This window comes from Fundulus heteroclitus, chromosome 21 (genome assembly GCF_011125445.2).
Source record: "Fundulus heteroclitus isolate FHET01 chromosome 21, MU-UCD_Fhet_4.1, whole genome shotgun sequence".
NCBI classification, from domain to species: domain Eukaryota; kingdom Metazoa; phylum Chordata; class Actinopteri; order Cyprinodontiformes; family Fundulidae; genus Fundulus; species Fundulus heteroclitus.
In genome coordinates, this window is record NC_046381.1 from 10339431 (window position 1) to 10364439 (window position 25009).

General features: G+C 39.5%; 2 protein-coding genes across 3 annotated transcripts; both read left to right on the top strand.

The window, feature by feature from the left end:
• The first annotated feature begins 1839 nt into the window (after positions 1-1839).
• Positions 1840-9400, top strand: chmp4c (charged multivesicular body protein 4C). The gene is made up of 5 exons (XM_012853175.3): positions 1840-2220; positions 5116-5293; positions 7136-7244; positions 7367-7493; positions 9329-9400. Exons 1-5 carry the CDS (start codon positions 2001-2003, stop codon positions 9388-9390), a joined length of 696 nt encoding a protein of 231 aa, XP_012708629.2. The 5' UTR covers positions 1840-2000; the 3' UTR covers positions 9391-9400.
• A 1680-nt stretch (positions 9401-11080) lies between these two features.
• On the top strand, positions 11081-19189 carry gimap4 (GTPase IMAP family member 4). Of its 2 annotated transcripts, XM_012853173.3 has the most exons (3): positions 11083-11234; positions 15676-16434; positions 18490-19189. In XM_012853173.3, the coding sequence occupies exons 1-3, from the start codon at positions 11204-11206 to the stop codon at positions 18492-18494; spliced, it is 795 nt and encodes a 264-aa protein (XP_012708627.2). In that variant the 5' UTR covers positions 11083-11203; the 3' UTR covers positions 18495-19189. The 2 variants fall into 2 exon arrangements, with proteins under 2 accessions (XP_021166616.2, XP_012708627.2); XM_021310941.2 differs by lacking the exon at positions 18490-19189 and having other exon boundaries at positions 11081-11234; positions 15676-16442.
• The last annotated feature ends 5820 nt before the right edge of the window (positions 19190-25009 follow it).

The window sequence follows — 25009 nt, forward strand, 5'->3', positions numbered from 1 at the left end:
TTCTTGGTGCACTACCGACACCTAGCGGCACGGGGAATCATAATTCAAAAGTAAAAAAAAAACCAACATTATTTGTACATACATACATTTTATTATATTATAATAAATATTATAATATAATGTTACAATATTATATTATATATTCCGAAAACGCAACAAAAAAATAACCAGAAGAAATAAAAAATAAACGTGTAATCTAACAAGGAAACATTTAGTTGCCTACACCCTGCCCTCTAATGTAGTGTCACCCCCTTTTGGTTTAAATAATTCTGTTGAAATGCTTCTTGTAGCCATTTACCAGTCTGAGAAATGTTTGTCACACTCCTCCCTCTCAGTTTTAGGATGTTTGAGGAGTTTCTTCCCTGCACAGCCTGCTTCTAGTTTCAACACAGCATCTCATGTGGATCAAGACCTGGGATTTAACTAGGCCTTTCTGGGACTGCTCATTGTAAGCTTACCAAAGGTCCTTGGTAGAGCTGCTGCAATGTTTTGGGTCATTGTCATGTTTCAGCCTTATTTATTTATTCATTTATTCTTTGTTCAATACAAGAGTCAAATTCCCCATATGTGTACACATACTTGGCAAATAAATCTCACTCTGATGTCACATCTTCCCCAAGCACCCTCTGAAATATGCCACAATTCACTCTTGTTAGCTAGCCTGCTGCAGTAAAGCATCCCCTAACGATGACAGTTTAGTCTCCGTGGTTGGTGTTTGGTATGAGGTTCTTCTCCTGGGATGTTGCATTTTGTTAAAACAAACATTTCCTCTTTTGTGTTATAATTTGGTTTTAGACAATTTTTTTCCAAAGAAAATGAAGTTTGTAATGAAAATTTGTAAATCATAACTCCTGATGATTCTGTTATGTCCTGTAGTTTTGAAGTTCGAGGGCCCCATGATAAGACGCCCTGGTCTGACCTTCACCTTCAGACACTTTCTGACAGGTGACCTTGGATATATTTGCTGCAATAAATAATGATAATTGTCATAGTGATATATATCCCAAGAAAATTTGTCCTCTGTAGTAACCCATCCCTTGCGGATCAGTGATCTGCCACTGCATGTGCAACACTGAGGATTATTTTGGGGCTATAAGGGTCTTGCTCAGGGACCCCAGGTGGCAGGCTGTGGGATTCAAACCATGGAACTCACAGCCTTCTTAGCTTTCCCAGCTCTGACCATTAGGCCAACAGTTCTCTAGTGGGGCTAATTTATAATAAAGTGGGAAATAGTTTCAGAGTGTGAAATGTTTTTTTTAAGGTGCTTGTCATACTTTAAGCTATTTGTCTTCATTACCATCATCTTTTTTTCAGAGTTTTACAGAGTTCAACAATTAGCAGACAAAATATGTTCTATCATGCTCAAAAGGAGTAGGCAAAAAAAAAATATTTGTGGCTGCCCCCTTTCCGTATTAACAGCTTTGGTAGTGGATAAGAACATAAGGTTTATATCACAGTGTTGGATTTCCAATGTGATACCATTCACGGAAAATCAAATAACAGTTTATAATATTTAAATCAACCATAGCAATGTGTACATTTAGAACACGCTCAATACTCCAAATACCGATGGTTTTATCTGTGACCCAGGCAGACGCACACTGCGTGTGCATGTGCCTGTTTATGAATATATTTTAATCTGGCTGTCTGAGTTACTTCCCTTCAGGGTTGACCTGAACATGATAAATAAAATGAATAATTTGGTTTTATTAAGTACTTTTATGTTTCATGTTTTCAATTATTTCATTTCATAATTTAGAGTTTTAAAAGAAGAAAACAACAACAACAAAAAGTAAAGGAAGCGGCAGACAAAGGCACGATGACGTCACGGGTCCAGGTAACGCTGAAAGGTGTGTCCGTATAGGTGTTCTCGCTGGCTGGTTTGAACGGAACCCAGAAAGCCGTCGAGCAGGAAAATCCGCAACAGCCGTCCGCGAAGGCCAGCGACTCGATCGAGTTTAATTTCATTTAGACCGCTTACTGTAAAGGAAAGTCTGATAATGAGTAAAATCTCGAAGCTTTTCAAGGGCAGCTCCGGCGGCTCGGGTTCATCGTCCAGCTCCAAACACCACCGGTCGAAAGGAGGGCCGAGTCCGCAGGAGGCCATCCACAGACTGCGGGAAACCGAGGAAATGCTGACGAAGAAGCAGGACTACCTGGAGAAGAAGATCGAGCAAGAAATCGCCACAGCCAGGAAGCACGGCACCAAAAACAAGCGGGGTAGGTCTTCACCCTGCTTGTCCAGAGTTTTAGACCACATCTAAATGCCATATCCCTCTTTTAGCCTCATTTAACTCATTATTTTATTTTTTTTGTCAATTATCAAGTTTGAAACTGTCTAAATAATACAAAAGTTTACCAGGACACATTAAATAATATTTTTTATTTTTTTTGAATAACTTCCTTTTCAGGTCACCATTACCCGTTTAGTGCAAGTCATGTAAACAAAGCCAGGGAAGCTCATCTGCCTGACTTATAGTTCAAGTGAGCCAGTATAATTTAGCTTTATGACAACTCAAATGCGTAAATGAAACATATAAAAATCTGTAACCACACATTTTGGATTATATTACCTTCAGCTCAGGTAGCCTTCAGATGGGGTGTTTCTACTATATGTAGTAAAATAAAAAACTTAAAATCTGCAACCGCACGTTTGATTTTGCTGTTTTCTCACTGTAAAGCCAAAACGGCGCTTTTCTCACGTAACCCGGACTCTTTCTCCGTCTAATGTTCCTTCCCTGCTTGGAGCATTAACTTGTAACAAGTCTAACCTGAAGGCAGCCATTGTTTTTTTTTTTTTTTTTTTACTGCATCCCAGCTCTTTCAGCAGGTGGAGGCCGTGATGGAATGCAACATTAGATGGCTGAAAACATGGCCTGCATAGCCTGCCCTGCTATTCTGCAACACACCACGAAGAATAAAAGATCGAAAGACGCGCGAAGGGATCAGAATCCAGAGGCAGTTTCTTAGAAGTTCTGCTATCGGTGCAGAAACCCAGCGGCTATGCCCGCTGCGGTGTCGGTGATTCACCTCGGCCTAAAAATAAACGGAGCTAAGTGAAGGGAGGGACTTTTTTTTTGTTTTTTTTTGTTCGGTCACACCTGACACTTTCTGACAGACAATGACAGAAAGGGATGAACGTGACTGGGTTCGTCCCGATTCACAACCTGAAATATTCTGTTGATAAGGGGTGGGGTGACCTTTTTTCAGCCGGCTGACTGGCAGTGTGCAGCACCAGGCCAGCAACGGCGACCCTGCCTTTTACCTCTGCTCCACACCTGTCTCTCAGACACTTCCTCTGGCGTACTGTTAAAATGAGCAACGTGAACCAAAGCCTCAGAAGACTCTCGGCTCTCCTGCTCACTTTAGCTGGCTGCTACATATTTCTTGTTTAAATTAAATAAGTCATTGCTTCAACCAAAACCAACCATCTTATTCTGAAAATCAAGTTGTGTCTCAAAATAATAGTTTCCCTAGCATTCCAAGTGGCCCTTTCTTTATGTAGACAAAATAAAAGGATCATCAAGGATAAAAAACCCTTTTTAATAGAATAATACATGATCACTGTAATGTCTAGTCCTGAATGTTCCTTACGTCAACATTCAGAATGTGAATCTACTTTTATTCAGCAGAATATCATGTATTTAAATACATTTACCTTGAATTCAGACTGTTTCAGCAAAAAAGAGAAAAAAAAATCCCCGAGGTTAGATTCTCTTGCCTTTGTTTATCTTATCTCAGAGTTCCCTTCATTCCCACGCTGTCTCATACAGTGATGTGAATAACTGTTTGCCTCTTTACAGAGGTCCTTCTTTTGTGCCTTTTCCGCCACAGTTAAATGTTTCTGACCCTCAAAAAAATTTTAATATTCGGTAAATAAAACCAGAGCACATCCAAAATGCAGTTTTAAAATTGATTTGATCTATGAGTCCAAACTACCTTTCACATCGCTGTGGGGAAATTTTGTCAGAGTCTTTGTAGCAGAAGAGCATCTAGTGTCTCCATTTCTCTTACCTAGAAAGTATTCTTTGATCAGTGCTTCTGTGCTTTTTTTTATGTCTCAGCTCTGTCTTCTGTAACCCCAACTCAGTCGTGGCAGATGACCGCTAACACCATGCCTGGTTCTGGTGGAGGTTTCTTCCTGTTAAAGGGGAGTTTTCCTCCCCACTGTCGCTACATGCACGCTCAGTATGAGGGATTGCTTCAAAGTCAATCCCTCGTGGAATAGAAGACTGTTCTGTGTGAATGCTCTGTCTGATTCAGTAGAATTGACTTTGCAAAGTACCTGGAGACAACCTGTGTTGTGAATAGGCACTAAACAACTAAACTGAGTTGAATTACAGAATAGTTTCAGTTCATATAATTTTTTTTTTTATATGGATATCATCTGTAAGGTCATGAGACACCATCTCAATCAGATTAAAGTCTGGACTTTGACTAGACCATGGTGAAAGCGTCCTTTGTTTAACATTCTTTGTTTAACTTGCTGGTATTTGTAGGCTGAATTATTTTCTAGCTTCCTAACCAAAGTGCAGGTTTAAGGTCACAAACGGGTGGCCGAACGGTCTCCTTCAGGATTTTCTGCTAGAGAGCAGAATTCATACAGGCATTTGTCCAGATAGTGTGATGGTCTGGGCCAGCAAAGCAGGTTGTGATGCCTATTTCCCTAAATGACAAGTGTGACGTTGGCCTGTGTTGCTTGTTAAAATATTTAAGCCTACTTCATGTTATCTGATCATTTCTATTTAAGTAATTTTCTTTTTATTGACTCTAAAAGCCTAGCAGTAATCAGACCTCAGGGTGGCTAGGGAAATTGAACCAGAAAATTGTGGTTAATTATAGTTGAATCATGATGTAGCAAAGGGGTATAGTTATATTTTTGCACAGCTTTCCCCCACTAACCAATGAAAAAATCATTTGACATAGTTTTGTCAGTCTTCTGAGGATATCAGTGGGCGCATACTGGTTGGAGGCTACTCTCCCTACAGTTTACAGTCTACGGACTGTAAACTGTAGGGAGAGTAGGACAGGATAGCAATGGTTTTAAGTCTGTTGCTGTTTTCTTCATTTGGTCGTTGGTCCATGCCGTGATGAAATTTTTTCTCCCTGAAACAGCTGCCCTGCAGGCCCTGAAGAGGAAGAAGCGCTTGGAGCAGCAGCTGACCCAGATTGATGGCACCCTGTCCACCATTGAGTTTCAGAGGGAGGCTCTGGAGAACTCGCACACCAACACGGAGGTCCTCAAGAACATGGGCTTCGCTGCCAAGGCCATGAAGAAGGTCCACGAGAACATGTAAGAACCTGGATTACCTGAGAGGAAACCTGAATAACATGAAATTTCACCCAGAGGGTTTGCAATGACGATAAATCAGGATTTATTTTTTTTCATGTAATAGTTAGTTTTTAATTCATCCTGCCATAAATGCATTAACCCTGACCCAAGGAGCCAGTCTGAGCTGTAATCTGGTCCTGTGAGCAGCTTTACAGGCTTTTTAATTACAGCCAAAGTTTATTTTTTTGGACTTTAGCTGCTTTTTCAATTGTTTCCTGTTCAGCACCAGGCTGATTTCAGATGGGTATTTATGTTGTTATTTATCTGGGTCTGTTCACCTCTTCCCAATAACCCCAAAGAAACCTTTTTAGACCTGTGAACTTTAGCCATTGCATATCCGTTTATTTATCCTCAAAGTTTACAATTTTTTTCATGAATTATTGTGAGAATTGGTCCTAAGAATCCAATAAGAAAATGTTTATTTAATTGGCACCAAGGTGCGAGGGCTGTCCAGATCTGCCTGCAGCTTTAATTGTATACTCTTTACACTTTATGTTGTAACCCATTTCCACGGATTCTGGTTTTGATCCAGTGTGAGAAATTAAACTAAAAATAGCTCATCCTGATCCAGATATTATTTAATGTGGTTATTTTATTTAAATAACCACATTTACACACCAAAAAAAAAACCTGAGTAAATGATAGAAAAGGACTTGATCAGTGGTCAAAGTGGGTACAAATGATCCTCCCCATCCTAACCTGTGTTCACTGCAGAACGTCCTATTAAGGTGCATCTCAAAAAATTCAAATATCTTTGAAAAATTGTACATAAAAATTGTACAAGTACTGTACATAATTCAGTTCAAAGTGTTTAAAATAGAGTAACACGTTACATTTATTCAAATTAATGTTGAGGTTCATTGTGGCCTACACATGATGAAAGCCCAGAGTTTCTGAGACAAAACATTAAATAATAAAAAAACAAATGTTTTCAATATGGATATAAGTTATGTTATCAGGGAGACTGTTGTAGATTGTCGTGCAGTCATCCAGCAAATACCTGTGGACATTGTTCACAAGGGGAGCAAGCCAAAACTGTCTGTTACTAAAGGAGCTGAGAGTTTGATGCAAGAATGTTAAAGGAAAGTTAAGTGGAAGAAAGCGTTTTGTAGAAAAAGGTGCTCACACGACACGGACAACAGCACCTTGAGAGGGACGGGAAGGGACATTTCAGGGGAGTCGTAGCCTAAAGAGCCAACGCACACAAATGTCCAGAACATGGGCTAAAGTTGTCCTGTTCTTTGTGTTAAATCTCTGCTGAGCCTGAGACAATATCAGAAGCGTTTCACCGGGGCGAAGGAGGAAAAGGACTGGCTTTGCTGCTCTGGGGTCCAAGCTCTTCTTTTCAAACACGAGGTGTTTTTATTTCAAAATCAAATTCTCAGCATCTGCAAGGAGAGTGGAGAGGTGCAATATCAAGGCAGGTTTCAGGTGAACTGTGATGTTTCCACAGGAAAAGTAATAGGCTCCATAAATATAAGTGGCTGTTTTTATAATCCAACAGAAAATAAACATTTACAACATCTCAATTTAAGCCTCATAGCTAATTTACTTAACTTAAAACCAATTCATCCGATTTCAGTTTGGATAGCTGGATTGTAAGAAATAAAATCTGATTTTATCGACTTGTTTTTGGTGTCTTGAGTTCTGAACCAAATGAAAAAAGGCTGATTGGTGCATTGTCTAACTAACGTATAGATGAATTATTTCTCTTTTTTATATCATCTTAGGAATGAACTATAAGAAACAACTTGTTTTAGAATGTGAAATTGCTGGTTTGATTAGTTGTTTCATCCTTCTCAGGGACGTCGACAAGATTGATGACTTGATGCAGGACATCACAGAGCAGCAAGACGTGGCTCGGGAAATCAGCGAGGCCATTTCCGGGCCATTTGGCGAGCAGTTTGATGAGGTTATTGAGTTTGTTCCACATTTACGTTCAGCTATTTCTCCCTTGCCTGTTTTTATTTCTTTATTTTTTTTTTCATTAGGGCACAGATCGTTTAGTTATGTTTCTTGCTTTCTCCCTGTTAGGACGAGCTGCTTGCAGAGCTGGAGGAGCTGGAGCAGGAGGACCTGGAGGAGAACATGAAGAGTATGGGAGGACTGCCGAGCGTTCCCAGCTCCAAGCTGCCCTCATCACAACCCAGTCATCGTACAAGTGAGTCCACCACGCGTTTCCATATTTATGCTTGTATTTATAGTTCCTTGAAAAAGTATTCACACACCCCGCTTTTTATGTGATAGACCAACAAAAAATAGGATATAATTGTGAGGCGGAAGGTAAATGATGCATCATTTACAACTTTTTTTGGTTTTCAGCTGAAATGTTTGGTGTACACTTTTAATCAGACTGCTTTTAATGAAATACTCTGAATTAATGCCCAGTGCAAGCAGGGGCGCCTCCAGGGGGTGGCCAGGGGTGGCCATGGCCCCCCCATGTGCCATGTCCTGGCCACCCCACTTGCCAGTGTCAGTTTAGCATTTCATCCTATCATGCACAGCCAGCAAGACAGATGCTCTTCCTTGGCTTCTATCACACTTTTATTTGTTTCTGCCAGTATCTACTTCCCTTAGTAACTGTTTTGTTTTCCAAAAAATGAATAAATGTACACCTTATTTATAATGTAGTTATGCAATAAAATGTATTGTTGTTTAACTTAAAATGTTAACTCTGCTATTATTGGGCTATGCACATTAGATCATTAGGAACATTAAAATTTCAGAAAACCATTACAAACCATAAGATATTAGTATGCGTTTACTTAAGTCTTTCTGATTCTGCCTGTTTTCTACATGCAGCTTTACTACAACAGTAGAATAAAATCCTGAAATTACAACTTTAAGTTTCAGTGCCACCCCAAGAGTTTAAGTGGCTCCATCTGGCCACCCCAATGAAATATTTCTGGAGGCGCCACTGAGTGCGAGCTGTATTTTAATCTTGATTAGCATGAACAATAGCATCATGATGACCAAGGAACACATCAGAAAGGTCTGGAGAGGTTAAATGACAAGTTAGGTCATAAAGCTATGTCTCTAGCTTTGGAAATCTCACAGACGTCAAATCTAACTAGCAGGACAGCATTAATCTAAGAAAAAGTCAAGCAACACATGTTAACTCCAGGGGAGCTGAAGACATTCACAGCTCAGGTGGAAGAATCTGTCAATGGGATAAGCATTAATCATTAACTTTGTTGCGCTGGATGAAGCTAAATGTGTATTCTGGCAGAAAATCTGTTAAAGGCTGCAAAGGATTTGAGACTATAGTGGATTTTCACCCTCCAAGCAGCACAACAACCCTTAACATACAGGCAGAGTAGCAGTGAAAACTTTTAGTTCTTATCAGATTCTTGTGTTTAAAAATGTCCCAGTCAAAGTTCAGACCTAAATCCAATTAAGAATCGGTGGTATTATTTGAAAGTTGATGTCCGCAGAAGCTGTCAATTCAGTCTTACTGAGTTTGAACTGCCTTGCAAACTGGAGCTGTATTAAAGGTCCTAATACAAATACGCTCCAGACTTTTTAGATTATTTGTCAAAAAAAAAAAGAAACATATACAGTATAATTTTCTTTCAACTACCCAATTCTGCACCAATTTATGTTGGTCTATTTCATAAAATTGTAGTTGGAACTTGACAAAAATGTGAGAAGAATGTATAGTTTGCTAATACTTTTACAAGTCATGCTCACAGTACATACTTGGTGTGATATAACTGCATATAAAGTAAAACCATAAAGTGCAGCAGGTAAAACAGTGATCTGGACTATTCAAAGGCCTAAGCATTTAGAATACACCACAACATGGGAAACGATTTCCTAGATGTAAAAAGGAAAACCTTATCCAAGAAAGTCTAAAACTTTCCATTTTAGTTTCCCTCATAATTTGGAGGTAATGAAAAATAATTTTGCCTCGCTGTAATAGAAAATACAGGTATAGCTTTGATCTGTAATAATCTGAGTTAACTTTTAATCTCTTTGCCTTGTTTTTGTTTCCAGAAAGCAAGAAAAGGGCTGAAGATGACGACGACATGCACATGCTGGCATCATGGGCAACATGAGTTCCTTAACAAAAAAGGATCTCTGAATACTTTAACGCCAACCTTTTGCGTCTTCTTTTTATGTTTCACCATATCGTTGAAGGTTTTTAAGGAACTTCAGGAAGATTTTATATCGAAGGCTTTTTTTGATTAATGAGTGAAGGAATTAAACCATAGTTTAGATTTAAGTTCTTGTGGTTTCAGAGGCTTAATGAATGTGCATGTATGTTGTCTAATTCAAGAAGATGATCTTTTCCCAAAGACTTTTTAAGAATCTGTTGATCTACAGGGCGGATCTGCTTTTTCTGCAGGTGTAAATAAACGCAGGTTCAGCCATAAATGTTGTAAATACCACTGTTTTAATTTTGTCTAATAATAAAACTGGCTCCTATACACTGTGTCAAATCAGAAATAGCTTCCAGTACTGCTGCTTAACATGGTGGAGTATAGAAGAAGCCCCTGTCTTTATTTTTACAACTGGCTCCAGGGGTTCCATGGACATTTGTTACAGCCACAGAATAACCATAGTTAACCTTTTTTGAGAAGATCACCTTGCTCTTTCCTGCCTCTTAAACAATCCGAAGGTTTCAACTGCAGACATTAAGTTATTTTTATTCATAGACTGCATCTTGATGGTATCTAATCCTGGTATGTACCCACCAGTTCTGTGAAGGCCTCAGTAGTTTAAGAGAACACTGATGAGTAAACAGAATCATTGAACACTAAGGGTACAGCAGACAGATCAAGGATGATGTTGAAAAGTTTAACTCAGGACAATGTAAGGTTTAAAAAAAAAAAAAAAAAAAAAAACTGAACACCTCTCAGAATCCTGTTCAGTCTGTCTTCCAAAAGTGCAAAGAGTTTTTCACAGTGGCAAATATACCAATATCATCTGCCTAAGTTTACAGGTTGGGCAAGCAGAGAGTTAATGTGAGAAGCAAGAGAGGCCCATGGTAACTTGAGGGGAGCTAAAGGGATCCACAGCTAAGGTGGGAGACAAAAATGTCGATGGGTAAAATAATCATGCATTAGCTCCACAAGTTAACAACTGAGGGGTCCCGAGTACATACAAAAACTGACCATGTATACATTTTTTTTTTATATATGTCATAAGAAAACCTAGTAAACCACATTTAAGTTCAGAGCACCAATGTGAAAAAGTTCAAGAGGCTTTTGCAAAATATTTTATGTAATGAATATATTCTGTTCATTGAGATAAACATCCTGGTATCTGTAGTCTTAGAACTAAATTCTCAAACAACAACTTTGGATCACATTAAAGATGAGATGACTGGATTTGTGTGGTAGCCATTTAGTTAAAAAATGACTTATAAAGGACAAGCAAGGCGTGAACAACTGAAAGTGCAGAAGCTCCTCTTTCATTATTTGAAATTTTCTGCTGTATGTTATTTCTTTTTTTGTTTTTGTTTATTCACATAATGTACTATGAAGAATAGTTTTCAGCAATATAGAAAATCTAATGAAAATTGTCAACCCATGGATGAGCAAGTGACCTTTAAATAGGTTGTTAAAGCCTTAAAACAACTCTCGGGTATATACTTTTTTATATATAATTTTACAAAGGATGCCAAACAAAAGTGTCAGCGTCTTCAACGTCCACGGTTTGTGTACGTTTATTTATATATTTTTTTACATCCGGTTCTCTTGCTCCGCTCTTACTCTGAAAGCGCGTTGACCGGAAGTAGCGTCGACGTGACTTCTACCCGGTAGCTTGCTTCATCACCCGGGAGGAAGTTCTTCGAAGATCGAGAGGCGCCCGACGCGGAGATAACCTCGCCCGAAAAGAAGACTTTAGAGCGGGATAAAACTGACCATGGACCCCAACACGCCGCCACAGACAGCAGGTGAGGCAGGGCGGCTGCGAGCCGCTTGTTTTGGCAACTTTTAAACTAATTGCGCGTCGTCTCCGCGGCGGGGGAGGGAAATTAGCATCAAAGTTAGCAGACGGCTTCAAACTAAAACAAACGAGCAGAAGTCGGACACGTCTCCCCGTTTCCTGTAACGAGGAGCATCGGAGACGCTGGTTTGACTTTGTCTCCCATTCTGAGAAACCTTATACTGCCCCGTAGCTCTTGTTTGTGAATAATTAACTCCTTCCATTTTAGAAAAATGACATCATTTAAACATACGGGGTTAGAATTCATTACATTTTACACGTTAAAGTCTTAAACCCCACTGTTTAAGCATTAAACAAAGTTTAGGTGTTTATTATGGTGTTTATAAAGTAGTTATGTTTTGGTTACTACTGATAATAAAGCTAGTTTCTATCCTATCTATATATCTATCTAAAATAAAAAAATAAAAAGTTTTAGATGTATTATTAGTGAATGCCCTTTAAGGAGCGCTTTGTTGTCTGAGGACATGAATACAGGAAATGGGAGAAGGCAAGAAACTAATGGGTATTTCCCTATTGTGCAAAAAGCCAATAAAATAAAGTTTTAAAGTCATTTCCTGTGCCTTTTCGCTCTCTTTGGAAACCAAGGCAAAGCGCAGAGTGCCTTTGGCTACAGTAAAGAGGAAAGCGGTATTAAAAAGCACTATACACATTTATATTGTGATAATGTATAAGATCTGTATTGCTTCCTGGTATGTAATCGATTTCTGGTGTGATATGGTGACGCGATATGTGTGCTGTGACCCTCTCAGTGTTCTCTGTGCGGTTTTCTTGTGTCTGTTGACACTATATATATATATATATATATATATATATATATATATATATATTTTTTTTTCTATCTTTTTTTGCAAACTTTTTTTTAACTGTGTTGCCATTATAAACACCAGCATGGTGACTTCAAACTAAGGGCTGTTTTTTTTTTATAGATCTGTATGGAGAAATAAGGTAGCAGAGATGCACTAACTAATCAGTTATTGATCTGTCCATTTTCTCCCAGTAAGCACTAGTTAGTGATTTGTACGTCAAATACTGAAAAATCTGACTTTGTAAAGTTGTTTTCCTATTTACATTCATCAAAAGTTATAATTGAGATGTTATAGCATCGGTTATAATTGACCTACATTTTTCTAACCTTTTTTTTTTACATCACCTTTTCCCTTATATAAAGCATTACTGTCACTAAACTTAATACCGCAGGGTAAGGTTATTAGTGTACTAGTTGGCCAACTATGTTATTTATATGCATAGTGTTAATGCATCACAATGAAAATGTAGGCCAAACAAAACTTAAAAGGCATTCAACCAGTCATTTGTGACTGCTATAATAATCTAATTTTATTATTTGTTTTAGAGTTTATATAATCATCCTTTTTTACCTGAAACTTTCAGGAAGCATTAAGTACTGGTCAAACTGTTTAATACATATATTTGTTTGTTGGCTGCACTTCATGTTCAATAAGGATTGATGTCAAACTCAACAAGCCATTCCCTTTAAACAAAAATATTCTCACTAATAAAAAACAGTTAAATTTCTTGTTTTAAATAGTCCTCGTTTACAAAGCTCTTTATCTACAGGACATTTTTGTTGCTTGTGGTTAATGCAGAGAAAAGTCTAAATTAAGTTGTAATTATGGCTGGTAGGGCTGGATTATAATTCAGTAACAATATATATCGATGATAAGAATAAAAGGGTCAATAAAAACTTCAATAGAATAAAAGTTTTCCTTCCTTATGCATTAATAGCTATGTAGGTTAATATTACAGTCATTACATCGTCCCAACCAATCAGAAACGCAGACCCAGGAATGCTCTGCCCCCTTCAAAGAGTTCAGAGAGTACACTTTCTTTATCTGTTTTAAAAACTTGCAGTTTTGGTAAAAAAGTTGTTTGAATAAAGGGTTAAGTTTAGAATAGGGGGTTTTCACTGACGTCACTGGCCAACTTCCGGTCCGCCATATTGGGTGGCACACTTCCTTATCTCTAGTTGTCGTACACGTATTATCGTATCGCGAATGGATAAGTACGCCAGCACGCTAGAGCGACCAGATAAGGACGTATATCTGAGGAAATGTTCCGTGATCGACCATATGGACCCCTATGCCCTCCATGATTGGCCAAATGTAGAGCACGGCGACATAGTGCATTACCTGGTGTTCGGTGAAAACCCTCTGCACACTCTCGAGGAAATGAGAGCTTACAAGGGTCTAGAGGCTCACAACCAGTTCACATCTGGTTATGTACATCAAGGAAATCGCCATCATACGTGGACGGGTGAGTTTTAATAAGATGGTAAAAATGTAAACAATCCGACGCAAATGTGTCGCATGCTTCTGCGGTGGCTGGCGGCCGGCGGTGCGCGAAGGCGCTTGGCTGCAGGGCCGATCGACGCCGCTCGCGGCTTTAATTACTTAAGCAGAACAATGACCAGTGCAAAATTAAGTTGTATTTACCGTATTGGCGCCGGTAGGAGCTGCAGATCATAAAGCCAGCAAACAGTGGGAACACAGCAACTCGTTCAAAGGTAAGCTGCGCTCAGACGAGCTCTGGCCCATGCTAGTTTAGTAGCTGCTAACCGCCAGTGCTAACAACCACTCGCGCATGTAATGTACTTTTAACTAGCTGCTATGTGTTTCAAAGGTTTAGAACACACTCTCATTGACATCGGGATACTGTGGAAAGTTATGATCGGTCGACTTACAGCCGCGATCCAAGCGAGCCGACGACTCTTTTTTATCTCTGTAACTCGTTCAAAGGTAAGCTGCGCTGAGCCGGGCTCTGGCACATGCTAACCGTCAGTGCTAACAACTACTCGCGCATGTAATGTACTTTTAACTTGCTGCTATGTGTTTCAAACGTTTAGAACACACTCTCATTGACATCGGGATACTGTGGAAAGTTATGTTCGGTCGACTTACAGCCGCGATCCAAGCGGGCCGACGACTCTTTGTTATCTCTAACAGTTGTTCTCCGTGGTTGCGCCTCCAGGCAGGAAAGCGGTGGAAAGTTAACCCATTTTCTATGTTTTTCCCATGACGATCATGTGTTGCGCTGTTACAGCCCACAATACAGCAACGGTTTACCATGGTTGAAATCAAGTTAAGGTGAAATTAATCAAATTAAAACATGGCTGAGAGAGGGAGTACAGTACGCGGTAGTAATAGGCAGTAGAGGCGGCGGAGGCAGTCAACATGACAGCCGCGGAAAGTAATAAGTCATAACGCCCAAGCCCTATTATTAATATATTCTTACATGTTTTAAATACTTAACAGTTAATTACCTGTGACAAAGTGAGCACCGCAGACTCTGGCGTATTCCAGCTTAACACAGTCCAAATCGGACCTGGATATCCGTGTCAGCCATAGGTGACGGCGTTGTTCAGACAGCTGTTTTGTTTTTTCACACTGATTCACGATTACGGCTGGTAGGCGATAGAAAGAGCGTTGATCTCCACCTCCACGGGCCGTGCAACCAACCATTAAACACGTTTTCCCCATTGTTCACTTCCAATACTGCCTAAGGCGTCATACAATGCAGGTCAACGGTGCGAAACGACTGCCACCCAATATGGCGGACGCGCTGAGTAGTCACGTGAGCGTGACGTCAGCTGAAAACCCCCTATTCAGTGTTTGTGTGTTCTGTATAAAAAATAAGTTGCTAAGCAACAGCATAAAATGGCCAGGGCTGCGCTTAAAATATATGCTTTGAATTTGTTGATAATTATTATTATTATTATCGTTCAATATGATTTCTTTTTTTTATCAATAAGCTTTTTTTCTAGGGCTGGGTATCATCTAGGATGAGCCGATTCGATACGATTCTCGATACATGGCTCAGCTTGCTTTGATTCCAATATCGATATTTATTACTTTGAATTAATGCTCAGTGATTCAATCACCAAAATCAGCCAAATATTATGTTTATGTTCTATTTATTGATCACAGACATATTAACAGGAAAATAAAGTGCATTTGCTTCAATGCATTTAACGTGTCACAGAAACCAAAAATGTGCCCAAACATCTGATTTTAGGGACAAAGGAGCTTCTAAAATCCTGTCGGCCGTTCCACAAATTCGTCTCACTTGCTCTCCTTCGCTGTGAACTGTAATGGTTGCGCTGTAATAACGCCCCCTAGAGGTTGGGAGGTATATCGATATTGAAAGCCAGAATATCGATATTAAATCGTTTTTAAAAATATCGATATTAATCTTTATATCGATTTTTATGCACATCCCTATTTTTTTCTATATCGTCCAGCCCTTATGGTTGGAATAAATCACAGTTTTGGCCTTTTGGCAAAATCGCACAGCCGTAATTCCTATTAATTTTCATCAGCGGCTCCAAGAGCTTTGCCTCCTGATACTGACTTCTTTAAACCTCCTGACTGCAGACAAAGAGGCTTCCGGACCAGAGGAGGAGACCCCGAAGCCCGCGGTCCAGGCGGCCAGCCGTCTGCCCGAAATCCGCCTGGTGGTGCTGGGATGGCGCTGGCCGGGGAAGAGCCTGACGGCCAACACCATCCTGGGCAGGGAGGAGTTCCACCTGGAGCGAGCCGCCGAGTTCTGCGTCACCAGGGAGACGGAGGTGGAGGGGCGCCAGGTGGTGGTGGTGGACACCCCCGGCTGGTTCTCCTCCCAGGACACGCCCGCCTCCTATAAGCAGGAGCTGGTCAGGGGCGCCTCCCTCTGCCCCCCGGGCCCCCACGCCTTCCTGCTCATCATCCCCGTGGGCATGTTCACCGAGGGGGACCGCGCGCGCGTCGAGGAGCACGTCAGCCTCTTCGGGGAGCAGGTGTGGTCGCACACGATCGTGGTGTTCACCTGGGCGGAGGTGCTGCGGAAGATCTCCATCGAGAGGTACATCCACAGGGAGGGCAAGGAGCTGCAGTGGGTGCTGCGCAAGTGCAAGAAGCGCTTCTTCGTCGTCAACAACTCCATATTCGGGGAGAACCCCCAGGTGGGACAGCTGATGAAGAAGGTGGAGAGGCTGGTGGCGGAGGAGGGGGGCCACTACACGTTGGAGGAGGCGAAGGAGAAGCCTCTGGACCACAACCAGAACCCAACCAGGTCGGCGGAGGAGCTGGGAGCCCGGCCCAAACAGAACTCTGGACTTGACCTCTCAAAGAGCCTGGAGGCAGAGCAGCCCTGCAGTGAGTGATGGTTTTATGTTGGCTCGTTAGCTCACAAAGCGGCAAAATCTGCAGTATTTCATCAGATGAATCAGAATCAGATTCCCTATTTGTCGGCAAATAGCTCCACTGGCTGCGGCCTTCCGCTCCTAAACTTTCCTCCGTTCTGGTTAAACCCGTCACGTGACCAGAAAGGCGACACCGAGCGAGGGCGAGGGGAAAAAACTGCTGAGTCACTGCGGCTCTCTGCGGGTGAATCCACATCCAGGCGGCACTGATTATAATAGGCTGCTTTTTTTCTTTCTCACAGCGACTCTTTTTTACGATCGCATAGTTCACATTCTTCTGAGGTTCTGGTAAAAATAATCAGAATTATGTTTGGGTCAAAATATCTCCGAATTTAAAGCTTTAAAGCAACCAACTAGCAATTAGAACATAAATTACACATCTGTGATGGATCATGTAACTACACTTATGACACACCACTTTCATTTTGGGCTTTTAATTACTTTTTTGAAGAAAAAATTTATCACCATATTTTTCACACTATAAAGCGCACTTAAAATCCTTAAATCTTCTCAAAAACTGATGATGCGCCTTATACTCCGGTGCGCCTTTTATATGATTAAAGTTGCGCTTACTGACCGATTTTTATGTGGTACAATGCGCTCAAAAATCTGTTAAAATGTGTAAGTACGACTTTGGTTAGCAACGAAGCCACTCCGCTCAATCGCATTATGGTACACTGTGGGACTACCTGATAGGACCCCTGAGCTGTCTACCAGACTGCCTGACTGTAAAGTCTAAACTAGAAGTGCATTTATGCAAGGCAACCCGTGCCCGGAGTACATGTTAGCAACAATAAACCTAGTAAGTTAATTCAATATAAAAGTTACGTTTATTTTGGCCTTATGTTGGAAACAGGACTCCCGGCAGAGACGGCTAGCTGTGTATGTGGAGGAAACACAGCGGGGCGCGTTACGGTGCGTAAGCAAAGCAGCATACATGCGTCCTATGCTTAGGTTAGCTTTTTGTTTTAATCAGTCAATAAATTCCTAAATTAGCTGGAAGTTCTAATTTCAGACGCGTTTACGCTGCTGTTTGGCAGCGAATAAACGGGAAAACAACATTCTGTGTCAAAGTTCACTTCCTGAAGTGTCCCAAAATCAGAGTGGTTGAAAATAAAGCGCCATGGATGATGTAGTTGTGACAAGCTAACAAGCTAACCAACGAAAATATGCGATATTTAATCAGATATGGTCAAAACATGGACTTTTAATGATTAATGATCAAAACATAGGATATATTACTGGTAATTTAATACCATACCCATATATTACTGGTAATTTGTCTTTTTAATTACTTACCCATGACGAAAGTCCTTCTCACCACAGACTCACGCGGCTGCGTACTTTGCAGCGTCTGGTGTAAATTTGCGCTTTTAAAAACACGGCTGTAAGCTGCGCCGCTTACGTTACGCAGTCGGTGTATTTCCTCCTCAAGGTGACCAGATTTGATTTCTCTAATGAAAACTGGGGACATCTCTGACTTTAAGCACAGAATCTCTGACTGGGGGTTGGTTTGTTTTGTCTCGACTGCAACGCCGACGGGGGGGGGTGGTGGGGGGGCAAACCTGCACATCCAGGTTTAGTTTTTAAAATCAAAGTTTTGTTCCGTAATCCTCCAACTCTGGAACGCACTGCCTGATGATAAGAGGAGCTGCAGCGCTGAGAGTTTTCAGCTTTAACTTGGAAAAGATTGTTACGAACGGCTCAGATATGTAATGTGTCTCAGTGATTAAGTCCGTGTGATTAGAACAGAACTTGTAGTATTAAATTCAATGTTTTATTATTGTATATACATTTTTGTAAACTACTAAGGGACTGCAGATGCAAATTAGTTTATGCTATAATCTGGTGCCACACATCAGATTGTGACATTTATGTTTCAGCTGTACATCGTCCTTTTTTTAACAAAGTTATCATTATTATTATTATTATTATTATTATCTGAACACGTAGAAACACAGTGTTCGCTGAAGTGCCGCTCTAACCCTGTGACTCTGTTTGCTTCTAGATTAACGAGACCCCGCGTCCCGATGGTCCTTCGTCCGACTGAGGCGCATGTACGGAAAGGCAGACAACTGTAAAATACAAGAAATGTTACTGAATGTAGAGAAACGGACGAATATATAAAGCGAGAATCAGACATGTTACTATGTACTTGAGGCCTTTTTAAACGCGTTGTCCAAAGATGATGATTATTTTTTTATCCTGTTATTGTATTCGGATGAACTTGTGGCGTGTGTTGCTTGAGGAGGAGAGGCGGCGTCGTCATGGTGCAACTCGGCACTCCTCAGAGATGACGGACACTGACGACATGACCGCACTACGAAACTGTCACCGGCATTTACTGTTTATAAGCACATGGATTTTATTTTATTCTTTTTCACACGATTCCCTTTTGTTGTGACCAAACTGTGACTGGTTTAGTCGTGCTGCGAGGTTTCTTCCACTCACCTGTGTAAAGCTGGAAAGCACTACAGCAGTCATTGACTTGTCTCTGCTGATGTTTATAGTAAATTATAACAGAGGGAATTTTTTATTTTTATTTTTGGGGGGGGTGGAGCTGCCTTTACATCCTCTGTAACCTGCCTAGGATGCTAATAATTGCTAAATTTAGCGTTACTGGTTAATCTGCGCTGGTTTTCTTTCTGTTGTTGTTGTGCTGTCCTAAATGAACTGTACCTCCTGACAATAAACAAGAATAAGGTATCTGTGGCTGTAGGTTGTGGTTTATTTTTGTATTAGAACTCAATATATATATTTATTTTTTATTATTTATTATTACAAGTGAACGTTTACACGCACATTTTCACACAGAGGCTCAAACAATATTCATCCGTTTCTATCCTACCATCCATCTTTCCATCTGTTTGTCCTTCAGTCCATCCATCCTAATATCCGTTGTTTCGTATGTCCAACTATCCATCCATCTATCCATTGAACCAGCTGGGCAGCTGCCTCATATTTCAGTTTGGTCGGAAAATGAAAAAAAACTCTTGAGAGGATATTAAACAAGTCATGATATCCAGCTCCTTAAAGAAATTAAAAATACTGCGAAAGAAATAGACAATCTGACCACAGGGAGGCAGATAAAAAAAATTCTGATACCTAAAGCGAGACTATTAGGAGCAGAATCCTCAAAGCCAAAACAAATAAGCTTAGAAACAGTTTCTCAGAAACAGTCCTTCCAGTTAAGGTCCCTCCAGAGAGATTTAAATGTTGAAAGAAGATGATATCTCGGTTTATCTGGAATGAGAAGAGGCCAAGAATAAAATACTCAATATTGCAGTTATCGAGGGAGCAGGGGGGGGATAATACTCCCTTATCTGACTATTGTTCAGCACAACTATGACCTGTAATTAAATGGTGTGACCAAAGCTATCGTGTTGAGTGAAAAGATATCAAAAGTGTGTTTGACGGAGTCCCGATCCAAAGCATTCCTCAGGGTGACAAACTTAGAAAGACACAGCAGTACCAATTGAGTTTGTAAGGGACAAGACTTGGATAAGTACAAAAGGTGTTACAAAAATTAGAAAAACTTCAATAATGTAATGGTTAACAAAAGGGTCAAACTTCAATACACAATAACTCAAATAATAAATAGCATGAATTTGGGCCCAACTCAACTGAGGTCAACTGAACAGTAACATAAACGCAAACACAACTGACCTCCAGACAAAGAACAGAGGCTGGTTAAATAGGGGTGGAATGACCTAAACTTTCCACATGAGGGAGGCACAACATTACAGAGGACCAAAAATATGAACCCAAAAACTAACAAACAGATAAAGCCAAATCATCTTTAACTTAGCACAAATAAGTGAATATTAAAATAAAAGAACTAAGGTCAACTTCAACAAATAAAGTTCCTCCCCCCTCAGTCTTTTGGAGTAGTGCTATGTCCCTGGCTTCCCCCTCCAGCTGATTTGTATTTGTAGGACCTCAAAAAAAGAACAAGTGTAACAAACAATCAGACAGATATTAACTAAAGTGTGCACCCATTAGAAAATATATGTCTAAAATAACTTGAGCTTAATATATATTATAATCTGGAACCAATAAATTTTGATTTTGAAAAATACCCCAATACAAACACTTGGTGGTGGTGGTAGAAGCATCCACCACAGGGTCCAATAAATTCATGTGGTTTGAAAAGATAAAACAGAAATCAGTGGCAAAGGGGGTCAGGATGATACGTTGGGTCTCATATGGTAACAATTTTGTACCAAGCAAGACAGATCAAATATTTAAAACATGGGAAAACAGGAATAACAGCTATTTGTACTATAATTAAGGATGGTAAGATGATTAGTTTGCCCCCCCCCCCAATATCTGCAGCTCTTTGACTATTTCCAGAGAGCAATAAAACTTCCTTCATATGGTTTAATTGGTTGAGTTTCTAGGGCCTACAAAGGGATATAGTTCAAGGAAGTAACATCACTGTATAAAAATTCAAAAGAAAATAAAGCAGCATCAGCCATTTATGTAAAATAATAACTGGGAAGAAAAATCAAAATGGAAATAATATCCGAAGAATGGGTATATATATATATATATATATATATATATATATATATATATATATATATATATATATATATATATATATATATATATATATATATACACACACACACATACATATATATATACATATATATAGATACATACATACATATATATACATATAGACATATTATATTAATACATTATATACATATACATATATATATACATATATATTATACATAATATATATATACATATATACATATATATACATTACATATATTATACATAGATATAATATGTATATATAATATATCATATATATCCATCTACATATATATATATATATATATCCTATATATATAGACTTATTTTGGAGAAATGTGAATATAATAATAGTAAGAATATGAGGATACCCAATACCAAAAGATTGTAAGACAATGCATCTTGGAAATATATATATATATATATATATATATATATATATATATATATATAAATGTTTGTAAGGGAGATGAGTACTTGATTAAGATTCTGTGACTTGCTTGCAAAAAATGCGAATTACCTGGAACCAGCTAACTGCTCCCTCAAAATAACAATGGCTGAATATCGTTAAGGAAGTTTTATGTGATTGAGCGAACAACTTTCATTCTCAGACTAAAAGAGGACATATTTGTGAACACGGGGGAAATTTCAACACTATACAACCCTCAAGAAGAGACTTAAGGAAATCCAACATCACTATCAAAGAACCCTTTAGATTTTAGACACTTGCGACCGAGACGTTGTGTTACCTTTTATTTATCATCTGTTAGCCATTTCTAAGTTCCCCTGTTTTCTTTTCATTTTTTCATTGTCTTTAGGGACACTATGTGAAGTGGGTCTATATAGGCTACGAATTTCTGTGAAATTTATGTTATATATACACTTTTAACCTCGCCTCTCGCCTATTGAAATGCTGGAGATAGGCACCGGCACCCCTCGTGACCTTATGAGGGATAAAGCGAGTAAGAAAATGGATGGATGGATGGATATACACTTTTATGTATTTGCATGTTGGTGTCCACTGAAAGTGTTTATCAAAATTAAAGTGGGAAAAAAAAAACATTTGACCAGTCATCCTCCCTGCTGACCGTCCATCCATCCATATGTCTTGTTCTTCCTTCTGTCCAGTCATCCACTTAATGTGTCCTAACATCCAAATGTCCATTCATTTCTTTGTCCAGTAGCTTGTCTATTAAAATATCCGTCCAACAAAGCTTTCATCCATTCACTCCTTTCACAGGGTGTGCTTGTTGCAAGACCAGAAATATTTGCAGTAAATGTGTTGAAAACTGTTTTAATGATCCTTTAAAGAAAGACATTTGTGTGTGGAGAAACTGAAAGGTTTCCATCGATAAAGGTACGGAAACGGTGAACTTGAGGAACTTCAGCTTGTCTCCACTTGACTCCCTGCGGCGCTCCCTCCATTCAGTTTGCTCTAAATTGGATCTCAAAGAAGAACGTCTTTTTTCCTCCATCTGTGGTGAAATGTCGATATATCCTTGCCCCCAGGAGCACAGACTGCTGTTTTGTTTTTATTTTTTTTATTCCCTCTGAAATCTGGAGCCCTTTTTCCACATATTGTAATCTGCCATATGGTAAACTAACAAGGCATTTTTTACAAGCCTTTTATTATGGTAATGCTCTCTGCATCCTGTCGGTCTGTTTCTGCGAGCAGCTGGTTTGCATCTGTTTGTCGTCTTTTATAAAAAAAAAAAAAATATGCCGGGCTCAGTGCTTGTTTGGGCCACTGGCAAACATAGCTGTGGACATAAACCTGAGATGGGAAGCAGATCCAATGCAGATCTCCGAGGAATCAGTACTGAGTTCATTTGAGACGCTGTCCAAGGCTTTGAGACATGTAATCCAGCTAATCTCTGTTGATGTGGTTCCTGGTGGACACATTTGGCTCGTTTAACCCTTTTCCACTTCGGCGTGCAAAATCTGCTCATTCCCCAGTCACGCAAAGAGAAGACAACGTTATTTTCCTCTGCTTTCTAGGCTTTTTGCGTCCTTGAATGTGCTCTGTGGGCCGACGCTGTTTAGACTAACTCTTGTTCATGACGACTTTGTCTTTAAGAGACCTGCTGGAGTTCAGTTTCTATTTATGGGCTGCTGCAAATCTCTAGCTTGTTCCTTGAATGTGTAATAAATAGAGACAATGTTTTCCAAGATTTATATTATTTAAAAAAATAAATAAATAAAGGAGTGTTTGAAATATCTTGACAGTACGTACTCAGGTCCTGCCAGGTGTTACAATTGTTTTACTGACGTCCAGATAATTACCTCATGATAAATATTCTTCTTATTAGACCTGGTTTGAAATCCATTAAACTTTACCCTTTAGTCCTGAAGTCAAGAATTTATTGCAGCCTTTAAATGTTTATGTTTTATGTCTACATATGTGAATTTGATCGGGATTTTGTTGCTGGACATACTCAAAGTAGCAGGTAAGCTTCTCCAAAGCATGATGCTGCCACCACCATGTTTCTTTCACTGGGATAGTGTATTTAAGCCATGGGGTTCGTTTTTACCTCTCATCTTGCCAGATCAGCTTCCTCCACATGTTCGCTATGTTTCCGCCATGGTTTTTGGCCGACCTTAAATGGGACTTCCTGGCACTTTCTTTCAGCAGGGGCTTTCATCTAGCCACTTCAGTAAAGAAGCGTACATAACTAGTGGTTTTCCTGTTGACCAACGCTCTCAACCTGAGGTGTGAATCTCTACAGCTCCTCCAGAGTTGCCATGGGTCTCTTGGCTGCTTCTCTGATTAATGCTGTCCTTGCTCTGTCTGTCTGTTTCGGTATAGGGTTGCAGTTGTGCTCTTTTATTACCATTTTCAGATGGACTGTGCCCTGCTCAAAGATTAGTGTATTGTTCTGTAATTTAACCCTGTTTTTAAAGTTATGAATCGATGAAAGGTCAAGAGTTATTCATACTATTTAAAAGCTCCTGAACGGTTTGGGTTTTCTTTCATGCCAAATGACACCACAAGTAAAGCAGAGGTAAATTAAGTGCAGGTGTACTATATGATAGATAAAAAAAAAAAAAAAAAAAAACATTAAGCAGTCAAGTGTAATAAAACGTAACAATTTCAAGGTTTTTTTTAAACTGAAGATGAATCAAAGTTTGTATTTTATTCCTGTTCTCGCGCACAGGTCTACATTATTGGCTTCAAGTCATGGAAATTGTTTTAAATGTTGTATGTATTGGAATCCCACCTAATTAGTTAAAATGCTTAGAAATCACATTCATTTTAAAACCCCTTTAGATATATGTATTTATAAAATGAAAACGTAGACATAGAGCCTAACTGTGCTGAGCATTCTGTGCTTTGACCACTAGATGGGAGTAAAACATCAGCTCAGATTATATTTAATGCTAGTAATTTCCCTCAGCTGCACTCTATTCCATCTTCTGTCCTTTTTACTCAGCTCTGGGGCTGTTGAGGTCGTTCTCCTGAAGCTGCTACAGACTTCATCTGCTCATCTGATTTTGGGATTCCATACACACCTCGTCCTTTCGTGTCTTCCTCCATTGATTGGGTCCTACCTCCCTTCCTTCCTTGTGCCTTTCAGTCTTTACCTTCCTTTCTCCTTTACATTGTTCTGTGGTTCCTTCATTTCCTTGTGTCCTTCCTCCTAGTTTCTTTTTGTAGATTTCATACTTAAAGGCTGCTCTCTTGAAATAACCATTTAGGGAGTCTGAAAAGTTCAGTCTTGAACCTTTACATAAAAAATGTGAAGGAACCCTGTAGACTGTGCAATGTTCACTCTCACTCTTCTAGAGCAATTTTATAATTTGAAGAATTAGAACATTTTATAATGAGCAAATTATGGGCCGTTAAGGCAACTAAAATCTTGACTTCATGTCTTCCTGCATTATAATTGAGGGAAATCTGAGCTTTATTAAACATCTGTTGGCAAAAAATAAATATACACCGAAGGTAATACTTTCTGCAATCCAAAGGCATTTATGTT

Bases quoted from the DNA above. Each gene is read 5' to 3' on its own strand.
- gimap4 (XM_021310941.2), top strand. From the start codon at position 11,204: ATGGACCCCAACACGCCGCCACAGACAGCAG. The intron at 11,235-15,675 runs GTGAGGCAGGGC...TCCTGACTGCAG, and splicing joins CACGCCGCCACAGACAGCAG to ACAAAGAGGCTTCCGGACCA.
- chmp4c (XM_012853175.3), top strand. From the start codon at position 2,001: ATGAGTAAAATCTCGAAGCTTTTCAAGGGCAGCTCCGGCGGCTCGGGT. The intron at 7,245-7,366 runs GTTATTGAGTTT...TCTCCCTGTTAG, and splicing joins TTGGCGAGCAGTTTGATGAG to GACGAGCTGCTTGCAGAGCT. The intron at 7,494-9,328 runs GTGAGTCCACCA...TTTTGTTTCCAG, and splicing joins ACAACCCAGTCATCGTACAA to AAAGCAAGAAAAGGGCTGAA.